Here is a 17,246-nt window from a genome sequence, read left to right on the forward strand (position 1 = left end):
GAGAACAGAGTACCAGGTCCTGAAGAAGCCAAGAGAGAGCCACTCACTTCATAGTGTAGCCGCCGGACCTTGCTCATGGCTGGCAGACTGGACTGTTTCCCACTGATGTTCCGGAACACCTGAAATACCATGAAGCACAGAAACAGGAAGTAGAGGCAGAGGCAGATCCCAGCCACAATGATGAAGGCCATCTGATGGTGTCCAGTAAAGGAAACAGCAGGTTCCTCACACTCAGGGGGCACAAGCACTGCCCCCTGGTCTGTGGGTGATCCTCATTTTATTTCTGGGAATTTAGGATATTTTAAGGGGGATAAAAATATTAAAATCTGGCATTCTAATGAGTGATAGAGGTTTCCTGACACAACAGCTTCAGAGAGGGGAGTATTCAGATGGCTTTCTAAGCCAAGTCAGAAGAGAAGGTGTGCCCTGTTTATTAAAAAATATAGAGTCTAATCTAGACCTACTGAATCAGAACCTGCCTTTCAACCAGTTCTCCAGGAAATACTAATGCATCATGATTTGGAAAAACCCTAATAGAGTGGTATTAGTTACTACACACTAATCAGGTGAAAAGACATATTAAAAGCACTGTATGAAGGTCAAATGAAGATGCCCAGGTCCCACACTGGTTGTATGATAGACTCAGACTTCCCAGCTAGGAAACTAAGTGTGAGCATGTTTGGAACCCCCTTGGGCTGTCCTTGCGCTTCTAAGAGTGAGACTGAGATGTCCTACAACAGAGGGGAGGGAATAAGTAAGGGCAGGTACAGTAGCAACAGCTACCAGGGCCCCAGGAGTGGGACTGAAGTCCTGAGGTCAAACCAGAGGAGTAGTACAGTTCACAATCTTCTGTCACCACAGAAAATCTTCTCAAATGGGATGAAACTGAAGGATAGGTGGTGAAGGTTGGGAACGGGGACAGTATACTTTGAGACCCATTGGAGAGATTGAGACCTGCCATTACAGCCAACCTGAGGACCACCAAGGCCTGGGGCAGCATGAGCTGGCTTGGAAGATGGGTGACCTGACTCCAGCTCCTCTTTACTGCACGCTCGAGCTGCTAATAGGTTTCAACAATTTAACAAGCATGAACTCAGCATTCATATTTCACGAAATGGTATACTTAATGCAGATTCTCCTTTCCTATGGCTGCAGTACCCTGGAATAAAGGGGATGTGGTTATTTGCTATAAGACTTGAATTTGTATTTACTTTCCTAAACTTTCATCTTATCAAAATAAAAAGGTTACACTAGAGGACATTATAACTGTTCTGCACATCATGCAGATAACATTTTTTGGTGACAAGGATGGTGGTGGAAGGGTAGAGCTCAACTCTCCCATCCCTAAGGTAATGATACTACCAATTCAGTTTATTCACAAAATCCTTGTGACACTAAAAGGCCCTGGGAGTAGAATTGAAGTCCTCAGGTCAAACCAGAGGTGTAGCACAGTTCACAATCTGTACAGTTGCCAGACAAAGCACATTAATGGGAACGTGGCAAAATATTACCCATCAATAAAGGGTACAATCCCAGCCTTTCTCTCCTCTCCAGAGGAGAATCTTTTTTTTTTTCTTTCAGATAAGCACTAAACATATTATTATTCAGGAGATAAAATATTTAAATCCAGCATCCTTAAAGGGATAAGCTAAGACTGTCACTTCTGCTTCACGAAGATGACTCAGACAGTTTAAGTGAACCAACCAGAAGCCTCAGCACTCTTCTGGAACTAATCACCTTAGCCTTATCTCCACTCTGTCTCAGAAATGAAGAGCAGCAGCTTGGTGTGCCAGCACACCAAGGTCACTGTCAGAAGCCTTGCACACAAGCGACTTCAGAAACCAGCTCTCCCACAGGGGCCCAGAGATGAACCTCTGTGGCTCCAGGGAAAAGCGAGTCACGCTTCAGTCTGCAGTAAACAGTGAATAATAGATAATTTAGACAGGCTGCAGTAAGACCTGCCTCTCTGATCCCTTTGCCATGGGGACAGGCACAACCTTCTCCCTTGGCCTGCTCTTGCCGAGCTTGAAAGCAAGTGGTAATTCTTCTCATTATTTGCCTTAATTGTGCTGTTATCATTGGTCTGGGGATCAAAGCTCTGGCCAAGCACATACGCAGAGCATCAACTGAGCCTTCGAAAATGATCTTGGGGACCAGGCGGCTGTGGGAAGAAATAAAACCCTGAGCCCATCAAGGAAGGATACAGCCAGCTCTGTTCCAACATCTGTAGTCCAGATACTGTAGAAGGGATTCGTGAGTTGTACTCCTCTACAAAACAAAAACAAAAAACGAGGTGGAAAGGCAAGACAATTAATAAATACAAAGGCAAGGTGGAACTCTTTTTAGTTTTGCAGCTGGAAGGGAAAGAGCTGAATTCAGACTTAGAAACCTCATAGAGAGCTTAAAGTGAAACAGTCTAGCGGAATACAATCAGCACAAACATTTTGTAACTCTAAACCTGTGACTTAGTCCCAGTGCTTTGTTTGGTGGGGGGATACTAGGGATTTGGTACCACCCAGGGGCACTTAAATACTGAGTCACATTCTTAGCCCTTTTAGACAGGATCTTGCTGAGTTGCTTAGGCCCTTGCTAAGTTGCTGAAGCTGGCTTTGAACTCATGAACCTCCTGCCTCAGTCTCCTGGGCTGCTGGAATTACAGGCGTGTGCCACCAAGTCTGGCTCTAGTCCCAGACTTTCTCTGGGGATATGAATATGTACAATGCTTTCACCCCAGAGGCTTCTCACCACCCTTCTCCCTTTCCAACACTCCTCCTAAAGATGGAGGTGGTCACAGGGATGCACATTCAGCTGAGTCCCACAGGAACCTACTCACCTCTCACACATGTCAAATATGAAGAGGCAGAAAGAGCCAACGGCGATTGGTCCAACTTGCTTCCAATACCCTGCAATGTGATTCCGCTCATGCTGATCCTGAGGGAAAGCAAATTAAGAAAGGAGATAAAGACTGGAGGAGAGCAAAGCAATTCTACAGGTGAGCCAGTCTTTCAGGACAGTCTTGCTGATCACTTGTTGTGCCATCCAGAGCCTTGCTAGGGCTTAGGCATTGGAGAATCAAAACCTGTGTTCTGCAGGGCCTTGCTTCTGTTGGGGAGGCTGGCACAGGGACAGACATTACGCAGCCCTTCCAGGAGGGCTCTGGTGGTAATAAGAAAGAACATGTGCTCTGGGAGCACAGAGAAAGTCCTCGGGCCCTGGGAGGGGAAACTTCTGTGGTCCAACAAAAGAACTCTTGGAATTAAATTCCTCTGTGACTAAAAACCTGTGTTTATGAAGGAGGAGCACTCCCCGGAAGATAAAAGAAAAACATAAAGGCATTGAGTAGGTTGAGGGAAGAGACCTCTTATGGTTAGAAAACTAGACACATTTTTTTCTCTGACTTCATTAACACCAAGCTTGAGTTCTCTTGACAGATACACCAAGACACTAAAAGAAAGAAAATGGGGGAGGGGGATGATGAATGAGAAAAATGGAGAAAGGCAAGACACATCTCAGTCTGCACGCTGGGACACAGTGGGGGCATCTACCTCAGAGCAGCTCATTCTAGAGTTCACCCAGCACTGCCCCCCAGGGGAGTGCTGGCCAGGGCAATGATCTCCCTCTCTTCTCACACTGCTCTCCCAAAGGGCAGCACACTTCAGAGGGTTGATTTTTATGATCAAAACATAATGGAACCTCAAAGTATCTCCTGTACAGGGACACCTGTGTACTGACTCGTGGATGGGGTCCAACTGGCATATGTATGCCTTAGCCACAAGGTAAGGAAGGCACCATTCCTATTTTTATTCATGGTACCTCAATCCCTCTTGAAATATGATTTGACGTCTGTGCAAGGAGGTCAGTATTGCTGGGTCACAGGGGTCACTAGGTCACCTGGACCAACTGCCAGCTGGAGAAAGTCAGATCCTCATTCTTTAGTGGTTAATCTGTTCCTGGGGACAGGACAAGCGCAGCTGAGACCAGAGAATGAGATGCAATACTAATCTTAGAATCTGCATTTTTTCTTCTCCTAAGGTACTCCTATTATCCCATTTAATTCTTATAGAAACCTAGCCAGTAGTAGGCCTGAAATCCCATTTTATAGAAGGGGAACCTGAGATTCCATGACTTGCCAAGGCCACTCGCTAGTCACAAGGTGAAGCAGGAATGTGACCCACAGGGTGGACTCCACAGCTCCCACCTGCAACCGCTACCTTATTCTGTCACAGTGGACCAGAGGCTGGGAGGTGGCTGCCAGCTCAGCAGCCCACATGGCCACCGTGGCATAGATGTCTGTCCCTTCCTGGGGCAGGGGGCGGGGGGCACTCTTACCATCATGTGCTCGCCACAGAAGATGATCCAGAAGGAGAGAAGCATTGCGTAGAAGATGCCCTGTCGGATGTCACCAAACAAGAGCATCCAGGTCCAGTCAAACCCAATGGAAAACCACTCCACTGGGATATTGATGAAGGTCATGGAAATCCCCAGGGCAAAGATGACTCTGATGGCAAGAGAGTGTCGAAAAGCCAGGTTATTCATGGAGGAGGCCGATTTTAAAAAATCTGAAGCTAGTTTTGAGAAGATTTTATATAAAAGTAACTAAAATGCTGCTTATTGGGATGGAAGCCATAGGATGGGTTTCCCAACTCCTCATCCCCAGTCTCCACACTGGATGCAAATGTCCTAAATGGCACTCTGAGAGTCAAAAGGGCCACCCCAGCCTCTCTAGCTAACGGAACCTATCCCCGAACACCTACACTTTATTTTACTACCCACCAGGTTAAGAGTCTCCTATAACGTTTTTTTATCCCTTTGTGTTCTTGAACAGTCTTCATTGACTAACTCCTCTTACCTATTTGGGATATCATTTACTTTGATCATTAAGAACACGCAGGATTGTGATCTCCTCAGCAATGATGGATTATGTAGCATATCTGTTTCAAAAATAAATGACCCCAGACACATAGGAGACATAAATTATTTGGGCTGCTTGGTTAGATTTAATTTTGCCTTTCCCCATCACTCTATTATCTTCCATTTCCCTATTAAAATGTCATCCTTATGTCACTTATTTATTCACACTTTATTCATACCCACGAAATATATACATGGTTATTATGGACTGGGCATAGTGTTAGGGCTGCTGATACATTGAATAAGAATCTTTTTTTTTTTGTTTAAAACTCATGGAGATGCATTCAGAGGTGGAGCCAGAAAAAGAGGCAACTAAAACTGAGTATGGTAAGCAACATGGTAGGAGTCAAAACTGCTGCCAGGACTTGTCTCAGGCAGAGACTGAAATTGGGCCAACAGTGATTTGAGATGAGGGAGGTGGAAAAGGTGAGGCCGGGGGCAGAAGCTGGGTGGAGAAACAGAGGCCTGGAGGAGCTAAAGTATCCGAGGATCTCCACATAGCCCATCTCAGTCAATAACTAGACACCGAGATCAGAGAAATAAAGAAGGATGAGCTCATGAAGCTACTTGCACACCTCATTAGAGATTTGGAAATTTATCTTGAAGAGGCCAGGAACTCAACCAAAAGTTTCAACAACAGAGTGACATGATTCATTAATTCAATAAAATCTTATTAACCTCCTACGTTCCAGTTTTTATTCTGAGCACTGAGGATACGCTAGTGAAAAAAATTAGCAAGGATCCAGCTCTCATGATACTTGCATTCAGATGGGGTGAAACAGGGAATATGGGAGGAGAATGTAAGTAAATGACAAATGTGCATTATGAAGAAAAATAAAATTAGGTAAGAGAACAGAAAGTGATGGAGGTGAGATTTTATATAAGGGAGACAAGAGAAAGCCTCTAAGATGAGAAACATCAGAGCAGGTCATGTGGAAAGAAGGAATTGAGCCACAAAGATACCTGGGGAAGGGTATTTCATTCAGATAAAGGGAATAGTAAGTGCAAAGGCCCTGGGGTGAGACCAAGCCAGGCATATTTGAGCACCATCAAGAGGACTAGAAAAAATAGGAGGTAAGATCAGAGGTGGTGAGAGACCAGAACTTTAAGGAGTTTATAACCAGGGCAAAGGAGACGAAAAGCCAGTGGAGAGCTTTGAGAAGAGGAGTGACATGATCTGATTAACACTTAAAAGGGAGCCCTGAGGTTGCAGTGTGAATAGATTATAGGGAGGAAAAGGTTGGAAGCAAGGAGAGCAGTCGAGAATACGATTTCCAATATCCAGATGTGAAATCATGGCAGGTTAGTCCGATTTCAATGGTGGCAGTAGACATGGTGAGGTTTCCCAGTGGGCTGATATGGAATGTGAAAAAAATAAAAGAGAATAGAGGGTGATTCCTCCCATTTTGCTTGAGGGACTGAAAAAATTGAGTTGCCAATTACTAAAATGGGAAGAGTTGTGTTTGAAATAGGAGGAAATCAAATGTTGTTCTTCCATACATGTTACACCTTCAAGGCAAGGGAAGATGGCTAAATCAATACCTGGGATATTTGGGTCTACCTTCAAGAGAGTCTGAGGTTGAAGACATAAATGAAGAGTCAGAGGGTCGATGAATTTTAAGACCATGAGATTACATGAGATCACCTGGGGAAGAAGCTAGTGAAGGGAAGAGTCCAAGAGTTTGGAAAGATGGGAGGAAATAGTAATGGAGACCAGGTGACAGTTGACAAAGCACAGCAGCTAAGAGAAGGGTGGAGGAGGCTGGGTGAAGGGAGTGATCCACCATGTCAAATGCTGGTGATCAGTCAAGGACAGTGAGAATTGAAAAATGACATTTGGATTTTTTTTTTTTTTTGGATTAAACTCAGGAGCACTTAATCACTGAGCCACATCCCAGGACCTTTTTTTAAAAACATATTTTATTTAGAGACAGGGTCTCACTGAATTGCTTAGGGTCTCACTAAATTCCTGAGGCTGACTTTGAACTCAAGATCCCCCGGCCTCAGCCTCCCCGAGCTGCTGGGATGACAGGCGTGCACCACGGCATGTGGCATGACCTTTGGATTTGTAATGTGGGGATCACTAATGAGCCAAAGAAAAGCAGTTTGCATGAAGTGGTGGGAACAAATCCAGACTGAAATGGGCTCATTCCAGAAAAGTAGAAGCAATATATGGACAAGAAAGTTGAGGATTCCTGATTTAGAGAAGAGCCAAAAAATGGTATGGTGGCTTCAGAGGAAAGTGGGGAAAGGTAGAGTTTTGTCAAATAATGGGAGATGGTGGAGCATGTTTTTATATTAATGGAAATGGAAGAGAGAAAAGAATACATCTGCAAGAGCATCACACTACTGTGGAGGACAGGGGTTCGGCGTAGGAGCCTAGCGGCTCCTCCACATGAAAGAGAGAGGTATCTGATTCTGGTCACAGGAATGAAGAGCAAAGACAGAAATGTGAGAGAGGTAGAGCCCCTAGGATTTAATACTTTGCATTTGCAACGTGAAAGAGCAAATGGAGCCCAGGATGACTACTGTTCAAATCACTCTCCCCACAGCGGCTGCCTGACCTGGACCCCAGTGAGAACTGCAGCCTAGAAATCTCGGGAAGCCAGTGTTCCTTAAAAGTGTTCAGCTCTTACTTTTCCAGAAGCACTGGGGGTCTGGACATCATGGTGATCCTCCTCCAATACCACACCATGATGATGAAGATGCTGGGCGTCAGGAAGGTCTTCATGGCGAACCACACCTTGGTGAAGCCTCCATTTTGGTGGATTCCCTAGACAAGACGGATTTTCAAGGTGAATATATCTTAGTTCTCTCTCTCTCTCTCTCTCTCTCTCTCTCTCTCTCTCTCTTTTAACCATCAAATGCATTTTGGGGACAGATGAGTGGAAAAGTTTTTCTGCTGAACTTTTAAGATCAAAAGTATTCATATTCACAGCATGTACTGCCCTCCTAACCCTCTGACCCCTCCTCAAGCACTGTAGAACTATATACTAAAAAGGATAAAAATGGGCCATGCTTTGCTGAGGGAATGATTAAGAATCATTTCATTGAAATGTTGGAGATATCCCACATGTCCAATAAGTTGAGATTGATAAAAATGCATTCAGATAAACCTCTGCAATGGAATGCTAAGCAGTATTGCAAAGTAGATTTATACTATATTCACAATATACTATTAAATGAAGAGGAAAAAAAAGCAAGAAACAAGAGTCAGTTAAGTGTGACCTCATTCTTTTACAAGGGAAGGATTTATATAAAATGTGCTCTATGTGTGTGAGTGGGGGAGTGTACATAGAAGAGACAACCTTGAAGGAAATACATCAAAACCTCATAGTGATTATTTCTCCAGATGGTGGGATATTATAGGTGATTATTATGCACTTCTGTGTCCTGTACACTGATTTCTACATTAGATATGTATCTCTTTTATAACAGTTTTAGGTTTTTTTAAAAAAATGTCCTCCTTGCTCCAGGTGCTACTATTTCCATGATTAAAGACATAAACTGGAAAAGAACCTAAAACACCACTTGGGCTTGGAACATGAGACATGTTAATTTTTTTTTCTTTTTTTGCTTTTATCTTGGTGGTGTTCAAAATGAGATCACGATCACATCATCACGATTTTATAACCATTATAATGATCTTAAGTGATCTGAAGCCCACTTAAAATCCTAAGTGGGCACAATAATTACATTGTTTTCCATTTCTGTAATCTCTCACACAAATCAATTTACTTCATGATCTCTGCCATTACAGGTATGCTATTATTCCCATTTCTCAGGTGAGACAACAGAGACAAGTGCAGTGTAGAGATGCCAAGAGTGAGATGGAGTTCCCTTCCTCTGCCCCACCATGCACCCAAGAATTGGTGGTGTTCTTGGCCAGTGTTTTAGTGCCCCACTTGTTGGATCAATTACATTCACTCACCACCAACCGAATATCCTTTATCTCTCCAATCCCGACGTTGATTTTCTTCTTCTCATTCACAGGCAGCCGGATGTTTAGGAGGTAATACTTGTGAGCCACAGACCCGATTTCCATGAATGGCAGGACGTCACACTCATAGTACCGGCCCTCATGCTCTGGGGTCTGAGGAAGAGCAGAGGGTTTGAGGCAGGTCATTAGTTCCAAAGGACCGTGTTTAAATTCTCATACATGGGCCTTGCATCACCAGTTTTAAAAAGCACATATTTTAAAGTATACACTAGAGATGCAAATTAGCAGGGAACACTGGAGTCAAGGTTTCTACCCAGCTACCCCCACCTCAAAAATAAATATATCAGTCACATTTATGGTAGAACCAAACATTTCAGGTGAAAAGCAGCAAACTCTTCACACCTTTCTCAGCTCTTCAATCCTTGGTAGAGTCTCGCATCAGATCACTCTGAGGGTCTACCAAAGGCTAAGAGAGCTTTTCATTTGTGCCACATCATGGGAGACCTCTGAGGCTCTGGGGGACAGTCCACTCTTTAAACATTCTGGAAGAAGCCCTTGCTGAAGTCCATTACACTATTTATGATGGCTGATTATTTTTATGGTGAAGTACAAGAAGCTGAAAATATCTTTTTTTTTTTTTTTTATTGATCTGAGAGGAAAAGAAGTAACCCAAAGAGCTTGTGGGATCTGGGGAAGACAAAAAGTCTAGAAAGGTAATAATGAGATTAGTTTGCTAGTGATGGCCACTCAGAATTTCCTCCCTCCCAAGCTTCCTGACAGACTAAGAGGCAAGATGGTAGAAGGGAGCTGAAATTTTAAAAGAAAATAAGTCTGGTTTCTGGAAAAGACTTCTTGGACTTTCTGGGCAGCAATTTAAGAGAGGACTGCATGGCAGACGGTGTGGTGTTGGGATTCCAGGAAAAGGGCACAGCTTGCTTTTGAAAACTAAATTCTGCGCTACCTCTCCAGGCTCCCGGTTATGTGTGCCTGGAGAGATGGGGGAGTAGGGACCAAACGTGGGTGTGTAGAGGCAGGAGCTTCCGCAGGCAGGGACTGTCCCCTGGGTAAGGCAGAAGAAGGTCTGCCATCAACACTGGATTTATGTGCCAGCTTCTGTGTTTGCTTAGCACTTCCTGATCAAGGAAGTGCTACAGGTGAGACCTACTTTGTCATTCCTAAACCTGAGTTAATTCACAGGACCTCCAAAATCTGTCATAAAATTTCAGAGCAAAGGATCCACTTGAAAGTGGAAGGAAGAAGATAGTAAGGAGTTTATAATCAGGCATGTGAAGGGCTCTGCCCTTCTGTGATCTTGGTGGGTTCCTCACCAGACAGTCAGAACTTAGAGCATAAGAAACAGGCAGGGACCCAGGCCACTCGTGGCCCATGTGGAGGGACAGCAGGCAAATACCTGCTTCTTCTTCCCTTCTCTACCCATTGCAGACATCACTAATCATTCATGATAATCAAACTTCTAAGGTGTGGGGGACTCTTATTAGACACTACCAATTGATTTAAATTGACAGATGAGATTAAGGAAAAAAATACAATAACTAAGTTCTGTGGAAAGAATTTTGCTTCTATTTCAAACTTTGGATGATTCTCCCTACATAGATGGTATTTCCCTCCCCTCTAAGGCTTTCTCGCATACTTACAAATCAGGCAAGAATTAGGGCTCTGTTGGAACTACTAAAAATACATTATGGGCTCTAATTCAGCCTTAGATTAAGCTGCATTAAGGAAGCTGATTACCCTCTGTGGTAACAGCAAGAGGACAGTTTTCTGATGTGTCTCCAGTCAGGGTCTTATTTTATTTATAGAAATTAAGAATTTGAGGAGGAAGGTAACAAAACATATTTAGTATGATACCATTTGATGTGTGTCTTGACCATGGTCTCCAAAGTACTAGCAGAACTGGGCTGAGGACCCAGGGTGTTCAAGCCCAGTCACGCCATGTTGCCGCCTCTGGTTCTAATGGGGAAGACACTTGAGTGTGGCAGAAAGAAAAAAAAAATGCCTGCCTTGGTGAGACCCAGATGCAGGCACTGTGCTCTGATGGGGACAGTGCTAAGCTGTAGGCCAGGGGGCTCCAATTCTAGTCCCGACCTTATCCCTGGCTGGGTACCCTGGGACACCCCACCTCATTTGGTCTCACTTTTCTCCAGGTAAAGCAAGAAATTCAAATAAGATGATCTCTGGGATCACTGATTCCCTGCTGAGGGTCTCTGGGTATCAGTAATTCCCTGTTACTACAGAGAGGGCAACATTACCACCCATGAGACAAATTTACTCAAGTTCAGTCAGACTATAACATCTGGGCTTCTGGGAGCTGGTCTGCCTACCGACATTGGAGACAGATTCACTGTGTCCTGTTAGGGCTTTTCTTTTCACACTGAAGTTCTGTTTCTGCCAGTATTTAGGGCATTTAAGAAAAAAAGATTCCTCTTTCTCCCTCTCCCTCTCCTTCCTCTACCCCTTCAGTTCTCCCCTAGCTCCAGCATGAGACTGGCTAATTAGGACAAATTACAGCAGGTGGCAACTTGACTTTTTTTTTTAAAAACTTCACAATCCACAAGGGACTGAAAAGCTTTAAAGCAATTTCTCATTTAATCTTCAGACTCAAGACTAAATTTCACTGCAATCAAAAAGCATGGATTTGATGATTCGTTTCCTTCACACCTTTCAAGGTTTAATATCTTTCTCGAAAGGGATCAACACAGCCTAAAGATAATTAAGCAACTGTCATTAAGAAGCGGTAGCAGGGAAACACCCCTCCCCGTCCCAGCGTGTAAGGAAAGTGAGAAATGACATTTCCCTTTTCTGAGGATGAAATTCCATATCCAAAGCCCTCTGGCTTATATTCAACCTGTCTCTCCTCAGAAAGATGCAATCAACTTGCAAGGACAGTGAGAAAGGTTTTAATTAATTTCCTCCATTGCATACAAAGATCCAAAAATTTTAGCTATTCCTCTTGCTAGCTTCCTCTGGGTTCTCTCTCGTCATCTTTTACCTATCAATTGCCCCCAGGGCCTTTTCAGAACAATTCCAGATGGCTGTTTTTTTTTGTGTGTGTGGGGGGGGAATCTCCATATTTGGTGTTTAGCAGAGCCCTTGGTCCTATCACCTGAGATTTTGATTCAGGAGATGCTATGATCTGACTGACCCTTCTAACACTCAAGCTGAAATTTAATTGTTGTAGGATGTTTGGGAGGTAATTAGGTCTACAGGGCTCTATCCTCATGCATGGGGCAATTGTGGGAATGGGTTAGGTATTAGGTTGATCCTCTCGTTTTGGGCCCATTTTACCCCCTCTCTGTATCTCACATATGTTTACCTGTCTTCTGCCATATTTTGGTGCAGCACAAAAGACTTTGCCAGACATCTGTGCCATGCCCATGGACTTCCCAGCCTCCAGAACTGTGAGTCAAATAAACTCCTCTTGTTCATAATTTACCCAGTCTGTTATGCTCTGCTATTAGCAGAAAATACCCTCAAACAGTAGTTTTGAGGTGTGGCCTGGGAATCTACATTTCTGACAGGCTTGCACTTGATATGGATACTATTGGTACTCAAGTGGCACTGTGTGTAGCTCTAATCTATGAAACTTGGAGGAGGAAGACTTTGTAAAAGCAAAGTTAGGAAAAGCCACTGTTAGGAAAGGAGAAGGATTAAAAGATTAAAAGTGGAGGAGGTATTTACAAAGCTATCCAAGTCTTTCAGGAGCAGCTGATTTGAAGATTTCAAGTGAGAAAAGACATAACCAAGAATGTGCTTCAGTGCCAAGTTTGGCCTCTGCTGTGCTTCATGCACAAAGAAAAGGTCAACATTGTTCACCTGAGAAGACATCAGAGCTCACTGGGCTGTTGATGCCCTTGAGGAATAAGAATAACGGTAACTCTTTGTGGAGACTTTCAAAAGTGAGAGGGTGGGGGAGGAGGAGACCTCAGGGCAGCACTTGACATTTGAAAAGGTCCCCAGCTAATTCTACTTTGGTCCTTAAACCATTGAGCCCCACTGTCTTTTGGTGCTTACTGAGTCAACACCTGATAAGGAATCTAAGATCTTTGTCCACAAGAAAAGGTCTCCCTACTCTCCATGTAGGACAATAATTTCTTTCCATGAGTGGTTGGATTTTTCTGGAAGCACTAGAGAAGGGGGATTCCTAAAGAAGGGTCAGATGACCAGGAGTTCTTAATGAAACTGAATTTACCCCCTTGGGTCCTTTGTCTGTGGTGTCCTATGGGACTGTTGATCTTCATACCTGCACATTAGCTGTGGTGGCACACAGGTGCATAAAAAACTATGTGGTAGACACCAGTACTGCTGCAATATGAACAGAATCTCACCCCCTGAAATAACTGAGCCACATTCTTCAAACCCTTTCAGCTATGTTCCAAAGAACCAGTTGTTTTATTGGAAGTATTTCAGGGAAACAACTAAAGCCTTTCAAACAGACATTCCTTCTGTTCTTTTCTCCTTTTTAAGGACATGAAATATCTACATTGCCCTTCTCTCTAAAAAAACAAAGACTAATGGTTAACCTTTGTGGTTCAAGCTTGCTAAAAAAAATGATGGACACATCTGTGCCGCGTAAGCAAATATTTCCCTATACTTGGAGACTGAAGAGAAAGAAACTCCATCAACTTAGACATCAAGGTGTCTCACCTTGGGGGAGGTGAAGGTGCATTTGAGTTTCCGTGGCACTCTCTCATGGGCCATTTCAGTCCATTCAGCAAACATGTCATCACGGTATGCCAGGGACACATCCATGGAAACTTCTGCATTTTCTCCTACAAGTGAAAGGATGCACAATTCAGAAATGGCTTTTGGAAGAATAGTTTGAAAATACTTAAAAAAAATTCTTACAGGCTCTGCCATGAAAACTGACAAGACCAAAGAGCTATGTTAGGTTCCTATCAAATTCCAAAACTGAAGACCTAAAAGTCATAGGATTAAATTCTAAGTAGGATTTTGTGTGTCCCCACTCTTCCAAAGTCAAGGGCTGCCACTTAAATGCTTCTAGAGAAAGGGGCCTCAGGCTTTCTGAGACAGTTCCAATAGTGAGATTATGACTCACAGTCAGAATTCATCCTTCTGTAACTTGTACTACTAGGGCTAAGTCTGCTCCTAGGAGCCATATGGAAGGTGAGGTTCTTCCTTCTTCCATAAAGAGTGCCTTAGGTATTTGAAACCCACACCTCATCTGCCTGTGTTTTCTCTCCTCTCTGAAAAACATGACCAAGATTTTCAATCACCCTGCTTTGGTTTGCATGTGGGTTGAGTACGTCCCCCAAAGAACACCTGGTGTGACAGTGCTGAGGTGGTGGGGCCTTAAAGAGGTGGGGCCTAGAGGAAGATCATTAGGTCATGGGGGCTTCCATCCTCAAGAATGGATTAATGTTGGTCTTACAGAGTGGTTTAAATCTTGCAGAAGTTTTAGTTCCCTTAAGAACAAGTTGTTATAAAAAGGAGGGCCTGGGCCCTCCCCAGCCTCTTGATTCCTGACTCATCAAGGGATCTCCTGTCGCACGCACTCTCCCACCCCATGATGACATGCTGACAGCCCATGTCGTCACGTAGGCAGAGTCTCTCACTAGAGGCTGAACAGGTGGGGCCATCCAACCTTGAACTTCCAAAACTGTGAGTCAAATAAGCCTCTTTCTTTATTTGTTATAGCAACAGAAAAGGGACGGAGATCCACCCCGAGTCATGACTTATGTCCTTTCAGTGCTCTCCTCTGGACACACATTGGTCTGAAAGGTCCTTATTAAAACTATACTCAAGAGGCTCTCAAATACAGGATCTGCTATTTATCTAATATTCAAAACCCCTTCTTTGTAGTGTGGACAAAGTTAATGTAAGACAAAGGGTCTTTTCAAATTTAAGGACTTATACATGGACAGAAATATACTAATGAGCACATAATTAAAAATCAATGCTCAAATACTTCCATATCAGTAAGGACGGTGAATGGGTTTACCTCACTACTCTTCATTAAGGAGAGTAGATTAGTAAGAATTTCATCTATCCATTTTGTCTATTTTTTACTATGTTGAGCAAGTTCAAAAACAGAGAGGACTTAATAAGAGAAAAATAGAACGAAAACAAAGCACAAGCCACATTTCTAAAATGAGTAAGCCAGCTTCTACTGGGGTTAAGAAACTGGGATCAATTCTTGGCTCTGACTATTCAGCCTTTAAGCCAGTCTCCACTTCTGGACTCCTGGACTCCATATCTGTAAAGTAATAGTAATACCCCACCTCTAGGGTTGAATAAGAACTAAAGGAGATCAAGTTGGTGGAAGTGCTGAATGCTGCATGGTAAGCAGTAGGTGCTTAATAAATGTTTGCTGAACTTGAACACATACAAGTCACAAGGGCAACAGATAAAAATAACTGCTATCTGGAAAATTTGGGTTTACCTATGAGCTGGTCTAGCGTGGCTGGAAGCTGAATCATTTCAATGATTTTATAGATGAGAAATAGATGAAGTAGGGTTTCCTAACAGCCAAAGCCTAAACTGCCACAGAGGGAATATTCTGGAAAAGTGTGCCAACATGTGTGAAGGAGCCCCAAGTCATTCAGAATTTGCAAGTGCTTGGGCTGCGGAAGGCGAGTGACAACAGGGTGGCTGAGGGAAGGCCCCCATACAGAACAGCTGAGCCCTTGGTTCACCTTCATCTTCTCATCTCTGCACAGACCAAGAAGAGACTGGGCTTCAGGATGCCAGGCAGTGTAGGGACCTGGGCAAGAGTAAGAGTCTATATAAGAAACAGTGACCCCCAAATTGGCAAAAAGCAGTGCTCAGAGTTTGGATATGCCCTTGGCTAGGGACCAGACTGGTTTCAACTGCTCCCTGCTTAGCAGCCTCAGTGATCAACAGGAAGAATTGGTCGGAGCTCCCCTCGGAGAGTCAAATACTAGGAAGGTACAAGCTCCTCACTTCTGACACCAGGATTAGGAACTGGGAACTTTGGAGATGTTGAAGGGGCACTGGGAGAACCACTGGACTGGAGTACAGATCTAAAAGGCTGCAGAAGTTATCCGCTCCCATGGGCTTCAGCAGCAGTCCTCATAGAGTGCTCAGTGAGACTGTGGGATTTCATAAGAACAGTATGGGTCGTAGACACAGTCAGGATGGGTCCTTAATCTGGGTCCTGCCCTTTGAAGGGTTCTGCCCCTGTGTGGTTTTCTTCATCTGTGCCCTTCCTCACAGGATGCAGGGCTGGGAGGCTGGGGTGTCTGTACACAAGCAACAGGCCCCTCTCTGTGGGGTGGAGCCAGGGGGAAGAAAAGGGCCCAGGGTCCCACACTTCTAGTCAGTCACATTGTGACATAGAATTCCAAGGACTCCAAGAATCCCAAATGCAAACTTGGCCTTCTAGTTCATCATGAAGGTAAATTGGAGAATGGAACATGTTGGCCTGATTTATCACTTTTAAATATTTAGACATATGGTGGACAGCCTTCTCTGACACTCGCGAGAGTGGGCCCCACAAATGTCGCTGGGGTCTGCTTAGGTCTCAGGGAGAGAGAAAAGAAGAAGGCCACATAGGCTTACTTCCTGGCCTGGCCCCAGTTCCAACAATTAGTCTAATCTGTTGAGGATTCTCAAAGAAAAAACAAAAAATTTTAAACACTATTTTAATGTACAATTACTTTATATTAAGCCCCAGTGGCTTCTGGGATTTCATTTAAATTACTTCATTCAATTTTCCTAATAACTCTATGATGTGGGCATGGTTATGTTCTTTTAATTAATAAGTAAGGTGAGGTTCTCAGATATTAAGTAACTTGCATAGAGTCGCACTGCTGCTGGCAATACGGACAGGCCCATTCAGAACTGCCTCAAAAGACAACCCATCCATCATTTCAGTCACCCCCGCCCCGCCATTTTTTTTTTTTTTTTTTGCAATAAGAATATCCACAATGGTTGACTTGTTTGACTACAGAAACTGTTTTACTGTCTGTATGTACTCTATAACATCAGGTTGTATGCATCGAATATATACAATAAATTTATTATTAAACAGACAGTCATCATTTTTGTATCACTAACTTGTGATAAAAGCCCCTCAAATCAGTCTTGAAATAAGAATATTTAGAGTCTTTAATAAGAACAGTAGCTTCCAATGTCAGGTGCTAACACGTCTGAACTCCCTCCTTCAGTCTCACCTCCATCCTTTAAGCAGGAGGTTATATAAATTGCCCAAGTACACATGGCTAGTAAATGGAAGAGGCTGGACTTCCACTTCCATCTGGATCACTCCAGAGCCCCGCTGCCCTCCAGTACCTTTGCTAGTAGAAAACAGTAACATTCAAAAGAAACGAAAGAGCTGAATGAAGCACACTTCCTAGAAGAGCCACTCAACTCCAACCCAACACAGGTCAGAAAT

The 17,246-nt window shown here is 43.6% G+C and overlaps 1 protein-coding gene across 1 annotated transcript in view; it reads right to left on the reverse strand.

The window, feature by feature from the left end:
- Wls (Wnt ligand secretion mediator) overlaps nucleotides 1-17,246 on the reverse strand; it is a 102,641-nt gene that overhangs the window by 26,126 nt on the left and 59,269 nt on the right. Inside the window, exons 3-9 of the mRNA XM_046451003.2 lie at nucleotides 13,517-13,641; nucleotides 8,843-9,004; nucleotides 7,548-7,684; nucleotides 4,330-4,498; nucleotides 2,834-2,931; nucleotides 2,205-2,268; nucleotides 48-191 (exon numbers count right to left, since the gene is read on the reverse strand). Coding sequence (XP_046306959.1) covers nucleotides 48-191; nucleotides 2,205-2,268; nucleotides 2,834-2,931; nucleotides 4,330-4,498; nucleotides 7,548-7,684; nucleotides 8,843-9,004; nucleotides 13,517-13,641 — 899 coding nt within the window. The remainder of the gene's footprint in view (nucleotides 1-47; nucleotides 192-2,204; nucleotides 2,269-2,833; nucleotides 2,932-4,329; nucleotides 4,499-7,547; nucleotides 7,685-8,842; nucleotides 9,005-13,516; nucleotides 13,642-17,246) is intronic.

Source organism: Marmota monax, unplaced genomic scaffold (genome assembly GCF_021218885.2).
Source record: "Marmota monax isolate L192 unplaced genomic scaffold, Marmota_monax_Labrador192_F-V1.1 WCK01_AAM20220418_F8-fsc00023, whole genome shotgun sequence".
In the NCBI taxonomy this organism is placed as follows: Eukaryota; Metazoa; Chordata; class Mammalia; order Rodentia; family Sciuridae; genus Marmota; species Marmota monax.